Genomic DNA, 14,959 nt, shown 5'->3' with positions numbered 1-14,959 from the left:
TTACCTGCCAGACTCAATTCCCTGGGGTGTAAGACTGGGACAGCGGTGTGTCCCGTGCAGGTGGGCGGCCCAGAGGGCTCTCTCTTCTTACCTTGCCGCTAAGGGGGTTTTTCTCAGCCAGGATCACGTTGCCCACCAAGTCACAGAAGTTCACCCCATTTGGAAGATTGTTTGGCCTAGAGTCATCAAAGGATGGGTACTGGTACAGCTCTGCCAGGAGATTTTTATCTGCTGTTTTCTAAAGACAAAAACAGAATATGAAAATGGGGTCCCTCATTTTGACAGCTTAAAACAACACAATATCTTCTCCTTTTTATCATGGAGATAATATTAACAATCTTAGAGAATGTTGAAGAAAATGAGAGTGCGTGCGTGATCCCAGCAGTTCTTATCCAACAGATATTTACATTATTTCTATTTTCCTTTCAGGCTTTGAGCACATGTATACAAATATGTATGTGTTACTTCATTTTACGATACATATATGCATACACGCTTTTATGTCTTGCTTTATCCCCTTAGATTTTTCACATTGTCTCATTGTCTTCAAATTTATCATATTAAGTAGTATATCTTGTTAAGATGTGCTATAATTTAATTAACTACTCACAGATGAGTTCAAATTAGTATTGTTACTAACTGGGACCATATGGTTCACCTCTTTGATGTCATTTACTTGGCATGAATTTCTCAAAATGGCACTATTAGGGTCAAAGGATATGACCACCCCACCTTTATGGTTCTTAACATATATCATTAAATGGATTTTAGGATAAAAATATGATATAAAAATGTAAAAATACAAAAAAGTAGGAAGAGAGATCAATAACCATAACCCAAAGGCACCTCCTGGAAACGTTCTGAGGGACTGAGCTCCTCTGTAACTGGGCGATGGCCTTGGCAATGGAGAACCAAGTGACTAACTGCATTGACTCTGAGTCAGATGTCAGCTCCCCCGTGTACTGCTGTGCCGCTCTGGACAGGACCTTTAGACCTGCTCGGCCACCATCATGGGTCGTGTGACAGTTTCGATGTAGACCCACAACCATCGGGCTCTATGCTGTGTGGGAATTTTCCAGGCTATAAGGTGAAAAAAGAGTAACATATCCTCTAGCATTTAAAGGCTTGAATACACATGAGCTGGGTAGTTTAGAGGGAGCTTAGGAGGATCTTGCCTCCCAGAGAGCGCTAGTGGTAAAGAACCGGCCTGCCAATGCAGGAGTCAAGAGGCAGGTTTGATCCTTGGGTCTGGAAGATCCCCTGGAGGAGGAAAAGACAACTGATTTCTTGCCAGGGAAATCCCAAGGACAGAGGAGCCTGGCAGGCTACAGGCTCAATGGGGTCGCAGAGAGTCAGACACAACTGAAGCGACAGCACTTAGGAGGATCTTATCTGGGGCGGCTATGAGATGGAGCCAGAGTGCTACTGGAGAGGCCGCTGAGAGAGCAAGACCCCAGGCGTGGGTATCTGAGCCAGAGGCAGGGGGCTCTGTTACCAGCAAGCTGCATGACGCTGGACGGGTCCTCTGACTGCTCCTGTCAGCTCCCTGGGATGTCTGCAGGGACCCACAAAACCCCCCCTGCTGTGGGAATGCAACCCTGGGAGCTCTGTGGCATGGTGGCTCTGTGTGAACTGAAGCTGAACTCATTGTTTCTAAGGATAAACAGCTTCTAAGTTCTAAAAATAAATGGACAACTGACCTCTGGAATCCTCTTGATTCTACCTTTTTGAGGTGTTAAGAGAAATTCTAAAGTTATTAAAATACATTGGTGTTGTTCAGTCACCAAGTTGTGTCTGACTCTCTGTGATGCCATGGACTGCAGCATGCCAGGCCTCCCTGTTCCTCGTCATTTCCTGGAGTTTGCCCAAGTTCATGTCCATTGAATTGGACGTTAAGATAGGTTAAGATTTTCTAAAACAGGTACTCTGCCATTTTCCTACACAATCACCATCCAGGTGCCAAGGGGCCTTTCCCTGGGAATAAAATGTAGTTCAGGCCCAGCAGAAACCGACCCAGCAAGAGATCCCTTACCCTTTTGATAACGAAAGATTTGACATTCCTGAATTCTGAGCCCTTGCAAATATACGGTGATTTTCCTTCGCTCTTTTCTGCAGGAGAATGAAAGAAGAGAAATAGGATGTAACCACGGGGTCTGCCCACGGCTGTGTGGTAATCATACCTGTGATTTTTCATTCATCCTGAGCAGCCAGATGGCATAACGCACTATTAATTTGCCTGAGTTGCTGACTTGCTAAGACTCCCCTCCTTATCTGGTCAGACTGCTTTTGAGCTCAGAGAAGCAGTCAGGATGAGCAGGTAAAACATGGGTTTCGAAGTCAGTCTGGGACGAATCTAAGACCTGCGGTGGACAAGCCTTGTGGTTCTCGGCAAGTGGTTCCCTTACCTTCTCTCAAGTATAAAACACGTTTGAAGGCACCTGCCTCACAGGTAGGGGGTGTTAGGAAGCTTTAACAAGGGGATCCTTATGAAAACACCTGGTGCAAGGTGTCCCCCAGCAGGTCGTCTTGAGATGGCATTGTCCCTCCTTCCTTGCCTGATGCCAAGAAGTGAGATTAAAGGCTCTCTCAGAAGAGGCCAGAGATACTCTCACCTGAAACTCCGGACTCCTACTCAATTACATTTTACACACTAAAAAAAATCCAAACCCCACAAAAACACCATCAAATCTACAGGAAAGGAGTTTTGCCTCTGTCTGCCAAGCCGCCGCGACTTCGCTCTCTTTTTAAAGCCTTCTTCTCCATCTCATATTTCTCAATTGCCTTCAAAAACCAAAAAAGAAAAGAGGTTTTAGGGTTTTAGTGAAAATCTGAGGGGAGGGCAGGGGTCAGGAACTAGGCCACTTCTCCTGCCAGTGTGCAAAAGGCCTGGAGCAAAGTTTCTGGCAGGGCCCTGCTGTCTCCCCGCTAGGTGGTAGGGCCTTGGTGGCCATGTGTGTCACTGGCCTCATCCCCCTGAGGATCACCACCGCTATGTCCCCCACCCCCACCTTCTCCCACGCGGCCCCTCCTCCTGGCCACACTCCCGAGGAAGACAGGAAGGAAGCCTGGAGCAGGCTTCCAATCATGGCTCCACAGGTGACAAGCTGCTGTTTAACCTCTGTACAGAAGGATAATAACACCTACCTCCCAGTGCTCTTATAAGGCTGAGATACTACTATAAAGAATCTGATGCGTTTTAAAACACTAGCACTCCATAGGCTTTCAGATAGGAGCTGCTTAATAAAGAGTAACTATTATTATTATTATTAATCATCACCATACCCCAACTTCTCAAGAGATTTCTCTTGATCTCTGATTCCTCCTCCCCACTCCCCCAGCCCTGATAAAAGGGAGGAAGGAAAAACAAATGTCAGTGACCCAACAAGCTGCATTGACTGTCAACCAGCCCAGGGCTAAGCTGGGATAATGAAGTTAATTAACCAAGTATGATTCTGTGTCTTTGCCCTCAAGGAATTTCCAGTCTATTCAGAGAACCAAATCAACATACATGGGACAATTAAGTCTTAAACATTTAGGATTCAAACGAGTGGGATCAGTATGGGCTGGAGCAGAGAGGACTGGCCAGAAAAGGTCGGGTAAGAGTGTTGGGGATAAGGGAGGAGGCAGCTCTCCTTAGCTTGATAAACCGTGAGATGCTTCTCCAGCCTCCCGCCACCTTCCTCCTGAACTGGCAGCCCCCGCCTGCGAGATGAGCTAAAGGTACTAGAATGTGTGCAGGTGTGTAGGCCTGTCGGGGAAGGAGTCACACTGATAAGTCTTTGCACCAACACTGTTGCCCCAATCACGTGCATCAGAGAAGGCACGATGGATGAATGAATCGGATGGGTGAGTGTCAACGTGACAATACAGCCATGCCTCTGCCACCCACCAGGATGTCACTGTAGCTGACACTGGCAGGGCCCAGAAGGATGCACAAGATTTCCACAGCGAAAGAACAGAAAGGAACTTTGAATCCTGGGGGAAAAGTAAGTTTTAGGGCAAAAAATAATGAGACCTGAGTTTGCATTTGAGATGACAGAAGGACCTACAGGTAGGGCTGTTCCATAGGAAGCAACTCCCAAACCTGGCTGGCGACCAGCCTCGCTGGGGAATTATTCAGATGTACGGATTTATTAGAGATGTTTATTCAGTTCTGAAAATTCAGTGGAAGGACTGATGCTGAAGATGAAGCTCCAATACTTTGGCCACCTGATGAGAACTGACTCATTAGGAAAGACCCTGGTGCTGGGAAAGATTGAAGGCAGGAGAAGGGGATGACAGAAGATGAGATGGTTGTATGGCATCACTGACTCGATGGACATGAGTTTGAGCAGGCTCTAGGAGTTGGTGATGGACAGGGAAGCCTGGCATGCTGCAGTCCATGGGGTCGCAAAGAGTTGGATACAACTGAGCGACCGAACTGAACTGATTCCTTATTGGAATAAATATCATTCCTTATTGGGTTTTGAACTGTTTATTTATTGTGGCTCTGAATTGGTCTCTATTTAAATTTTTAAAACCATAAATATTTTACATGGTACAAAATCAAACACAGTAAGAAGTCTCCTTCCTACTGCTCACTCAAGATTCTTAGTTTCTTGCATAGCTTTCTAGAGGTTTTCTAGAGGTATTCTGTACTGATTTAGATGAGAGCATACACGGCACACAGGTCTGCACCTGGCCCTTTTCACTTTTAGTTTTTCAAAAAGCTCCCAGGGGAGTCTGATGATCAGTTAGGTTTAGGTATCACTGCTCTAGATAACTAGGAATCTGAGACTGAAATATAGGTGAAAAGCTCAAATTTGCAAACATATCCTTCATTCCACAAATATTTCCTGAGCATCTACTAAAAGTCAGACACTGGGCCAGTGTTGAAGATGCAGCCATGAGCATCAAAGCCCGTCTCTGTCCTCCGAGGGCTCAGAGACTAGCGGGGAGAAGCCAGTGACTGCGAGGTGACCAGGTAATCAGTGCTATTGAGGGTGGGGGACAGGTGTCAGGAGTGCACCCTGAAGGGGCACCTACACTGGTCTCGGGGTGGAGGGTGCAGGGAAGGCCTTTTCAGAGGCTGTGGCCTGTAGGCAGAGGAAGGTATGCCCTACTCCCTACTCTGGGAGTGAATGGTGAAGCTGCAATGGTGAGTGTACAAGCTCCCGAGGGAAGGAGACTGGAAAGAAGAGCTAGGCAAGTTCATGGCCAGAGACTGGAGGAGAAACCCACACTCAGGGTGTGGGAGAAGGAATAGAAACAGGACATGGCTAGGGTTAAAGCAGGCAGGGGGGTCTGGATCTCAGAAGGAGATGGCTCACTTACTACACATCTACTGAACACTTTTTGTGCATCTGGTACTGTGCCAGATGCCCTCTGGTTGGGCAGCGTGGAGCCTGGAGACACTAGTCTGGCTCAGATGCTGATGTGGGAGGAGCAGTCCCATGGTCAAGGCTGATGTATAAAGGTCAGGGCACACTGCGGTCAACAGAGGTTGGGCAGGGTCACCAGGGGAGGGCTCTGGTGGCAGCAGGCAGTCAGCGCCTGCCAGGTCTGATAGGCTGCCTGGACAGAGGAGCAGAAAGGACAAAGCCCCCCTTCCTCCAGGTCATGTGAGGACCCACAGTTGCTCCTGCCAGCCCCGTCCTGGTTCTGACTGGCAGTGAAGAACGCCGAGAAGCTGTGCCAATGCTGGGCAGCCTTGAAAAGTCACCAGATCCTGCTACTGGAAGGATAATATTCATGTTCCTAGCTCTAAAATTATCAAAACAACCCCACAGAACTGACATATAAATATAGTCTTGTTGTAAAATACCCAAACATTTACAGACATACTTGGAGTAATAACTTTACTCATCTTCCATCCCATTCCCTTTCCAGAACTGACTCCATTTGGCATGTATCCGTCCAGACTCTTTCCCTACACATTCACACATATAATGTCCTTCCTGAGAGCCAGGCACCATCTAAGGGTTTTTGAGAGTCTTAACTCATCTATTAAGATGAGTCAGACCATAGAGAAAGCTGAGTGCTGAAGAATTGATGCTTTTGAACTGTGGTGTTGAAGAAGACTGACTCTTGAGAGTCCCTTGGACTGCAAGGAGATCCAGCCAGACCATCCTAAAGGAGATCAGTCCTGAATATTCACTGGAAGGACTGATATTGAAGCTGAAACTCCAATACTTTGGCCACCTGATACATTGAAAAAACTCTGATGCTGGGGAAGATTGAAGGCAGGAGAAGGGGATGACAGAGGATGAGATGGTTGGATGGCATCACCAACACGATGGAGATGAGTTTGAGTAAACTCTGGGAATTGGTGATGGACAGGGAAGCCTGGCGTGCTGCAGTCCATGGGGTGGCAAAGAGCCAGACACGACTGAGCAACTGAACTTACTTACTTAACTCATCTAATTCTTGCATATATAATAATACATCTATGAAGTAGATATAGTATCAATGTTATCATCATTTTACAAGACACTGAGACTCATAGAGGCTCAATAGTTTACCTAATGTCAGAATGTGACAGAACAGTACAGCAGCGGGAATTCAAACTCTGACAATCTTATTCTAAGCCTCTGGAGCTACATACACCCTCATGCACATGTACAGAGCACACATACAGAGACAGAGTGCTTTCGAACTTAAACAAAATTGTTCCAAATAGTGTGTGTGTGTATTTTGCTTTTATTCACAATTCAATTCTAGGCTCTGCTCGACACGGGGGTAAGGGAGAACTGAAGCTCGTGGTCTCCTTCCAGCTTCAGTAAAGAGTGGCTTAACCTCTGTGAAAGGCAACCTGACTGTATCCATCAAAATTTTAAATTTCACTTCCAGGGCTCTATCTGGCAGAAATACGTGCAAACGAGTCCCAAGATACATGTACAAAAATATTCACATGTTTACTATGATGAAAATGCCACTGAAATAAGGAATAGGGAAGAGTCAAATTGATTTTGCCATAGCCAAATCCTATATAAAAAAATAGGACTTTTATATAGATAAAAATAAAAATTTATGCATTTAAAGAAACATGTCTTTAAGACTTCTATTGTGCAAACGTGCTTTCAAATTAATAAAGGGGTCCCTAGAGTCCTTTCTTCCTGGAAGCCTTACCTTAGCACTCAAAACTCACCAGGCCGTGCACCAGCGGGTTGGGACTCAGATCCGCGTCAGCAATCACCTGGTTCACCTGCTGAATGGAGCCAACCAGGCACACTGGGAGGTGGGCCTGTTAAGGAAACTTTCTGGGTGATGATTACACACAAACAGAACAGGCTGGGGAAGCCCGGCCAGGGCAGCAGCTCACTGCCTTTCCCGTGCTTTTTCCCCACTCCATTATTTTCTCTGCAAACATTCACACTTCTTTTATCTTGCCTTAAATGAGCTGCTTTAAAAATTGTAAACAAAAATTAACCATATTCTGGACGCCTTGAAAAGCAGAAAAAGAATAACCCATTATGCTACCACCCTGACAACTTACTAGGCTCTGGGGAGACCTCCTTCTAGCAGTATTACATACATACCTTTCACATAATTATAATATCAGTGTATGCCTGTGTTAGTTACTACTCTGACTTCTCTCCCACTCATTATTACTATCATTTTCCATAATCTTTGTAATATTTTAAATGGCAGTATACAAATTCATTTAGAGAATGCATCTTAATAGACTTAACTGTCCCTTGGCTATTGAATATTTAAGCTGTTTATATTTTTTGCAACTATAAATCACGCTGTGATGCACACAGTCACACGGAGAGCTGTTTCCTTATTTGGGATTATTCCTTTAAGAGAGATTTTCAGGTGAAGGATGCCTGGGTCCAAGGGCATCTCGATCTTGTTTATCACTGTTGAAATCTCTGCTCAGTTTGACGGCCCCTCTTATTACCCTCTCTACGTTTGCATTTCTTTCTGTCGTGGTCTCAAGTGGTCTAGGATACATCCTTTGTAAAAGCCCCATAATCCATCACTCCTCACAGCCTTCACATAAAGCCAGGCTCACTGTTACTTCCATTACCCTCAAGTGTTCTTACAAATTGGAGGACACTTGACAAATGAAGATGCCAAGGAGAGACATGACAAATCATAGGGAGTGAAATGGATTGCTTAGGTTGTGATGAGTGTGGGATTAAGAAGAGAGAGGGCACATTAGAAAAAGGCCCAGGAAAGTGAGACCTTGAAGCAGATCCTCATGGGATCGTTTGTGCTCATCTTGAGAAGGGTTTCGGAGAGGCCCGGAAAGTGAGGTGATGCAGAGAGATACACGCAGCTTGGCTGGCAGGAGCATGACTCGAAGGTAAGTGAGCTATATAGAAAATGGAAAGACAGACTTATTTATAACCCAAGATGGTCTCTATTTGCTGCATGAGTTTTATGGTCCCCCAGAGACGGGATTCTGTGGGTCCCTGAGACACAAGGTTCAGGGTCAGAAGTGAGATCCGGATCAATGAGGCCAGAGTCAGAGAAGAAAGATTCTGGTAGTGTCTGGATGATGCCAGAAGGGCAAAGTCTGGCCCAGGTAGAGGTGCTGGCAGGTTAGAAAGGTCAAATGGAGTTATTTTTTTTAATTCTTTGTTGAATGTGCTGCAATATTGCTTCTGTGTTCTGTTTTGGTTTTTGGCAGTGAGGCACGTGGGATTTTAGCTCTTCGACCAGGGATCGAACCACACCCCCTGCAATGAAAGGTGAAGTCCCAACCACTAGACCACCAGGGAAGTCCCCCAGACGGAGTTTTAAAAAGAAAGAAAGAAAAGAAGAGAAAGAAAGGGAATTCCCTAGCAGCCCAGTGGTTAGGACTTGGCACACTCTCACTGCCGTGTGTGCCTGGTTTCAATCCCTAGTCGGGGAACTAAGATCCTGCAAGTCACATGATGTGCACAGCCAAAAACAAATACAATTTTTTTTAAAGAAAAAAAAGCTGAGTACTCAGCTAACTGGTCTGAGGGCAGAGGCTTGGACTGTAACTTCGTTTCTAAGTTTAATTCTTTGGAAGGTAGAAGGGAAAGGAGACAATGGGGAAAAAAGAGTATTTTTTTTCCCTCTTCTTCCCCACCTTTTCAACAAATATTTCCAGTATGTCTTCCTTTGGTGCTATTTCTGCTCTATCTTAGTAAAACCAACTCAAGTCAAACACTCCTTCGCAGCCTCAAATTCTTTTAGAGGATAGGTGGGGCTTAAATAACTGAAGAAAATCAACAAACACATAAGAAACCAGTTAGTAAGTGATGTATGATAGAGCCCACGTCATGCCTCTGTGCGGGTGTGTGTTGTCTCCATTGCAGACAAGGATACAGGGCACATTGTCCTTCAGGTTCTTCCTCATGGCATCCTTTAGCGCGTTCTGCGCAATCAGGGAAACACCCAGAGGCTCATCCAGCGGCACCATGGGCAAAGCAGTGAAGTTGATGACCTCCAACCTCCTGAAGTGAGCCATGGTCCGCTTCCTTGCACACTGACCAACAGTTAAGTTTCCACTTTTAAGAGCCTCTCATTCCCCCACTATGGTCTTGTTCTCTGTTCAACCAGCCTCCTGGAAATCAGAAATAAGCACAGAACCAACCTAGAAAGCTCAACCATGTTCATCTCGCAAGCAGGGCTGATGGCGAGGCACATGCCGCCATACAACATGGGAAATAAAGACTTATTAGAGAAACCCATTCTTTTTTTTTTCTTTCCTTCTTTTGTTTTTATTGGAATAGAGTTGATTTACAATGTTGTGTTAGTTTCTGCTGTACAGCAAAGTGAATCAGTTTTATATCTGTTCTTTTTTAGATTCTTTTCTCATATAGGTCATTACAGAGTAGAGTCCCCTGTGCTACAGAGTAGATCCCTATTAGTTCTCTATTTTACATACACGTGTGTGCACGCTTCTCAAGAGATACACATAACCTTTGAGTTGTGCAGGAAGTGAGGTCCCCACGCAGGTGCAGCATTGTAACTTCAGGCTGAACACAAGATGCCTGGAGCGTGCGTGTTAAGTCGCTTCAGTCACATTTGACTCTTTGTGACTGCATGGACTAAGGCCTGCCAGGCTCCTCTGCCCATGGGATTCTCCAGGCAAGAATACTGGAGTGGGTTACCATTTCCTTCTCCAGGGGATCTTCCTGACCCAGGGATCAAACCTGAATTTCCTGCCTTAGCGGGTGGATTCTCTACCACTGCGCCACCATATTTTTTTATCTTAGGGGTGTCGTATATTCCACTGTATATATGTACCACGTTCCTAACTGAAAACTTCAAGGCATATACACTTTTGCTTTCTACCTGCCGATCCTCACCATCACCCTCTGATGAAAATTATCCTAATTTTAAAATAAAGAGACTAGGAAATTCCCTGGTGGTCCAATGGTTAGGTCTCAATGCTCTCACTACCAGGGGCCCAAGTTCAACCCCTGGCTGGGGAACTAAGATCCTGAAAGCAACACAGCAAGGCCAAAAAAATAAACAAAAGGAGACAGTTGTTGTTGTTTAGTCACTAAGTCATGCCCAACTCTTTTGTGACCCCATGAACTGTAGCTTGCCAAGATCCTCTGTCCATGGGATTTCCCAGGCAAGAATACGGAAGTCGGTTGCCATTTTCTTCTCTAGGGGATCTTCCCAACTGAGGGGTCGAACCCTCGTCTCCTGGATTGGCAGGTGAATTCTTTACCACTGAGCCACCCGGGAAGCCCAAGGGAGACCAGAGTGCTGAAAAGACTGGAGCTCCAGACCATCCAGCAAGCCAGATTTCAAACTAGAAATGCAGTCAAATCTCTTTGCCTTTCTAAGCCTCACCTATAGTCAGAGATGTGGATTAGGTTGCTAGGACCCTCTTCAGCTCTCAGATACTGGGCTTCTATGACGCTGGGGTGGGCCGTCCATCCCCTCCGCATGAGGCTCCTGATAGACCCGAGGCTTTCTGCTCCCTCTCCAGTGGCCCCATCACTACTTCTCCTCCTGGATTTGGAATGTGGTGGCCAGACTGCTCTCAGGATCCTTGCTTACTGGCCAGGAGGAATTTATCACTACCATCTGTGGGTCCTCCCTGTCTAGAGCCTGGGGGTATAGGCCTGGTTATAATGAAGTAAAAGATGCAGATCTGCCCTCAAGAAGCTCATACATAATGGAAAGAGAAAAGGTATAGTTCAATGAAAAAAAAAATAACCAGGTGCCCTTTCACCACAGTCTCCTTTCCTCTCCTTTGGTTCCTGCCTTCTGCTCTGCTCTCTTCCCCACAGCCAGCCATCCTATACGCCTGCTGCACTCAGCTTCTTCCTGGTCCCTGCTATGCTGTGTGCTCTATGCCTTTGTACATGCTGCTGCCCCCATTCAATCAGCCCAGGTGATATATCTTTTAGAAAACCTTCTTGAATTATTCCAGGCCATTAGTACCACACCTTCTGCGTGAAGGCCAGGATTCTGCTTGCAACGATTACAGCACTTACAATCCTGAACTAGAATTTGCTTCCGCATCTTTCTTCATTAGGCAAATTACCCTCTAGGAAGTAGGTTCAGTCGATATTTGATTCCTTTTTTTTTTTTTTACATTTTATTTACTTAGGTGCACTGGGTCTTAGTTGGAGCATGCGGGAGGTTTTGGTCGTGACATGCAACTCTTAGCTGCAGCATGTGGGATCTAGCTCTCCAACCAGAGATCGAACCCAGGCTCCCTCCATTGGGAGATCAGAGTTTTAGCCACTGGACCACCAGGGACGTTCCCTGAGTCCCTTTCTAACTCATCACATTTCTTTTTGGGCCAAAGAGGTTATCCATTTGGGTTGCCCCAAGTCAGCTGGATTGTAGGAAAGGTTGGCCCAGGCCAATACTCTGCTCCTAGCCTTTAGCCAGAGAAGGCAATGGCACCCCACTCCAGTACTCTTGCCTGGAAAATCCCATGGATGGAGGAGTCTGGTAGGCTGCAGTCCATGAGGTCGCTAAGAGTCGGACATGACTGAGCGACTTCACTTTCACTTTTCACTTACATGCACTGGAGAAGGAAATGGCAACCCACTCCAGTGTTCTTGCCTGGAGAATCCCCGGGACGGGGAAGCTGGGTGGGCTGCCGTCTATAGGGTTGCACAGAGTCAGACAGGACTGAAGTGACTTAGCAGCAGCAGCAGCAGCAGCCTTTAGCCATACAGCGCTTCTGAGTTTTCTTCCACACCCCTGCCCCAACATGAACTGGAAAATTAAACACATTCTCTGAAAAGCCAGGCTTAGGGGGACTCTGTTAAGAAGCCTCTTGCTTTCGTTTAACATTTCATTGGAAGGACTGATGTTGAAGCTGAAACTCCAATACTTTGGCCACCTCATGCGAAGAGATGACTCATTGGAAAAGACCCTGATGCTGGGAAGGATTGAGAGCAGGAGGAGAAGGGAACAACAGAGGATGAGATAGTTGCATGGCATCACTGACTCAATGCACATGAGTATGGGTAGTCTCTGGGAGTTGGTGATGGACGGGGAGGCCTGGCATGCTGCAGTTCATGGGGTCGCCAAGAGTCGGACATGACTGAGCGACTGAAGTGACTGACTCACATCTAATGGGAGAACTGAATATTATGCTTCTTAAGAGAAACATTTAAAATTCTGTTCCTTTCTGAATTTTTCATCATACTATTTTAGGATAAGTATTCTCTGAAGCATGATAAGTTTTTACTGTCATTACTTGGGGAGAAAAAGAGGATGGGGAGAACACTAACTTCATTGAATATCTACCCTGTGTCCAGGACTGTGCTGTATATTAGGGGCAGATGAGTGGAAGAATAAAAAAACATTCTGCCTTCATGGAGCACATATTCTTGCACACGAGATTTGAAAGTCCTTTGATTAAAGTTAAATGTTTTAACTTAAACATGTTTAGTTAAAACAATGCTGAGGTTGTAGTCAGGCAGACTTTTCTTCAGTTTAACCTTCAGTCATTAAATGACTACCTACTGACTGCCCAACAGAACCAACAATTCATTCTTACTGGGGGACAGGATGGTGAACTAAATTAGACTTGATCCCTGCCCTAATGGAGCTTATGTCAACTAGAGGTGACAAGTGCTAATTAATTATGTGCTAGTGCTAAGCTGCTTTCGGTCATCTCGGACTCTTTGCGACCCCATGGACTGTAGCTCACCAGGCTCCTCTGTCCATGGGATTCTCCAGGCAAGAATACTGGAGTAGGTTGCCATTTCCTTCTCCAGGGGATCTTCCCGACCCAGGGATTGAACCCACGTCTCTTTGGTCTACTGCATTGGCGGGCCGGTTCTTTACCACTAGTGCCACCTGGTAAGCATGAATTATAACTGACCACTGCTCCCACTCCAGTATTCTTGCCTGGAAAATCCCATGGACACAGGAACCTGGTGGGCTACAGCCCATGGGGTCACAAAGGAGTCAGCACGACTTAGCGACTGAGCACACGCGCTATTTCAAAGGGAAGGACACAGTGTTGTGAGAGACGGCATAATAGTGGAGATCGACCTAGTCAAGGTGTCACAACTTGGAGGAAGAGCAGGAGTTACTTAGATAAGTGAGGAAGGGAAACACCATCCAAGCAGAGGGGCACAGAGTAGAAGGACAGGAGAAGTCTAGACCTGTGCATCACAGAAGCCACGAGCCACATGTGACACCTGAGTCCTTGGAATTTGGTTAGTGTGACCAAACTACTAAAATCTTAAAAAAAAATTATTTATCTGGCTGTGCCAGGTTTTAGCTGCAGCCCACGGGATCTTTGATCTTCCTTGTGGCACGTGGGACCTTTTAGCTGCACCATGAGAACTCCTTGCTTCGGCACATGGGATCTAGTTCCCTGAACAGGGATCAAACCTGGGCCCCCTGGATTGGGAGCGTGGAGTCTTAGCCACCAGACCACCAGGGAAGTCCTAACATCTTAATTTTAGCTAATTAAAATTTAAAACCTAAAGCAGAATAAAGTAAAAAATATTGATTGTAGGTTGAAATGATCATATTTGGGACATATGAATGAAAATAAACATTATTCATAGTAATAGCACCTGATTTTCTAAAGAATTTTTTAAAAATATGGCTCTGAGAAAATTCTAAATTATGTATGTGGCCCACATTATGTTTCCATTGGATGGTGCTGGGTTAGACCAGGCAGTTTGGTTCCAGGACATGGAACTTTCCCCTTTTCAATGAAGTAAGGTATAGTTGGAAGAAAATTGTACTTGGAGCCAGAGACCCATGGGTCCTGCCCCTCCCTCATTGGTTGGATGACCTGGTGCATTCACTAGGCACCCAGTAAATATCCCTTGAATGAGCCCGAGTTTCTTCGTTTATCAAATGGAATGTTTATCAAACACACACTGTTAGGATTTTAGGAGATCTGGAGTAGTTCTCTGCACCCCGCTCACGGTGCGACCTTGAAGAGGCCCCTGGCCTCAGTCTCCCCTACCTGTCAAAGCCGACGAGAGATGGGGCATGGGAAGTCAGGGTCATGGTCTGTGTCTGTTCATCTTACCTGAAGACTGCAGGCGGAATCCGCGGAACTCGGCGGTGCCGATTCCGCCACGGGGCCCTCGGGGGACCCTGTGAAGTTCTGGATGGGACACCCGAGACCTGTTGGCCCCCACATCCACCAGGGAGGGGTACCCTTTGTTTTGTGATCTGGGAAGAGGAAGAGGAGGAGGGACGTCTGGGAGAGGCCCATTTTGCTGCTGTAAGTCCTGACGTTCTCCCGGCAACGCGGGCCACGGCCGGCACCTGCACCCTTTCTCACAACAATGGGGGGCATCGCGAACTTCGCCGGCATCCGTGACACGCCGTTACCATGGCGACGGTCCCCGTAGGCGGGGGAAAGACCAGACCAAGGGGTTTTCGGGGAGACTGAGTGTGGTTTCTCGACCTTGCCTATAGCTCAAGTGACTCCAGAAGACACTGCCTCTGTGGAGTCTATTAAGTATGTCAAGAGCCGTCCTCATGAGTTTCTTGCGCTTCGCGTAGGCTCGCGATGGGGACCGCACGGCGCCGGGTACCC

The 14,959-nt window shown here is 46.4% G+C and overlaps 1 protein-coding gene across 1 annotated transcript in view; it reads right to left on the bottom strand.

Moving 5' to 3' along the window:
• Positions 1-14,875, bottom strand: part of FAM227A (family with sequence similarity 227 member A) — a 49,314-nt gene extending 34,439 nt beyond the window's left edge. The window contains exons 1-6 of the mRNA XM_006071325.3: positions 14,444-14,875; positions 9,286-9,523; positions 7,127-7,209; positions 2,709-2,781; positions 2,033-2,109; positions 92-238 (exon numbers count right to left, since the gene is read on the bottom strand). Coding sequence (XP_006071387.3) covers positions 92-238; positions 2,033-2,109; positions 2,709-2,781; positions 7,127-7,209; positions 9,286-9,427 — 522 coding nt within the window. The 5' untranslated portion in view covers positions 9,428-9,523; positions 14,444-14,875. The remainder of the gene's footprint in view (positions 1-91; positions 239-2,032; positions 2,110-2,708; positions 2,782-7,126; positions 7,210-9,285; positions 9,524-14,443) is intronic.
• Positions 14,876-14,959: the final 84 nt, after the last annotated feature.

Source organism: Bubalus bubalis, chromosome 4 (genome assembly GCF_019923935.1).
Source record: "Bubalus bubalis isolate 160015118507 breed Murrah chromosome 4, NDDB_SH_1, whole genome shotgun sequence".
Taxonomy (NCBI): domain Eukaryota; kingdom Metazoa; phylum Chordata; class Mammalia; order Artiodactyla; family Bovidae; genus Bubalus; species Bubalus bubalis.
The sequence above is the reverse complement of the archived record's forward strand: the minus strand, read 5'-3'. Positions and strand labels throughout refer to the sequence as shown.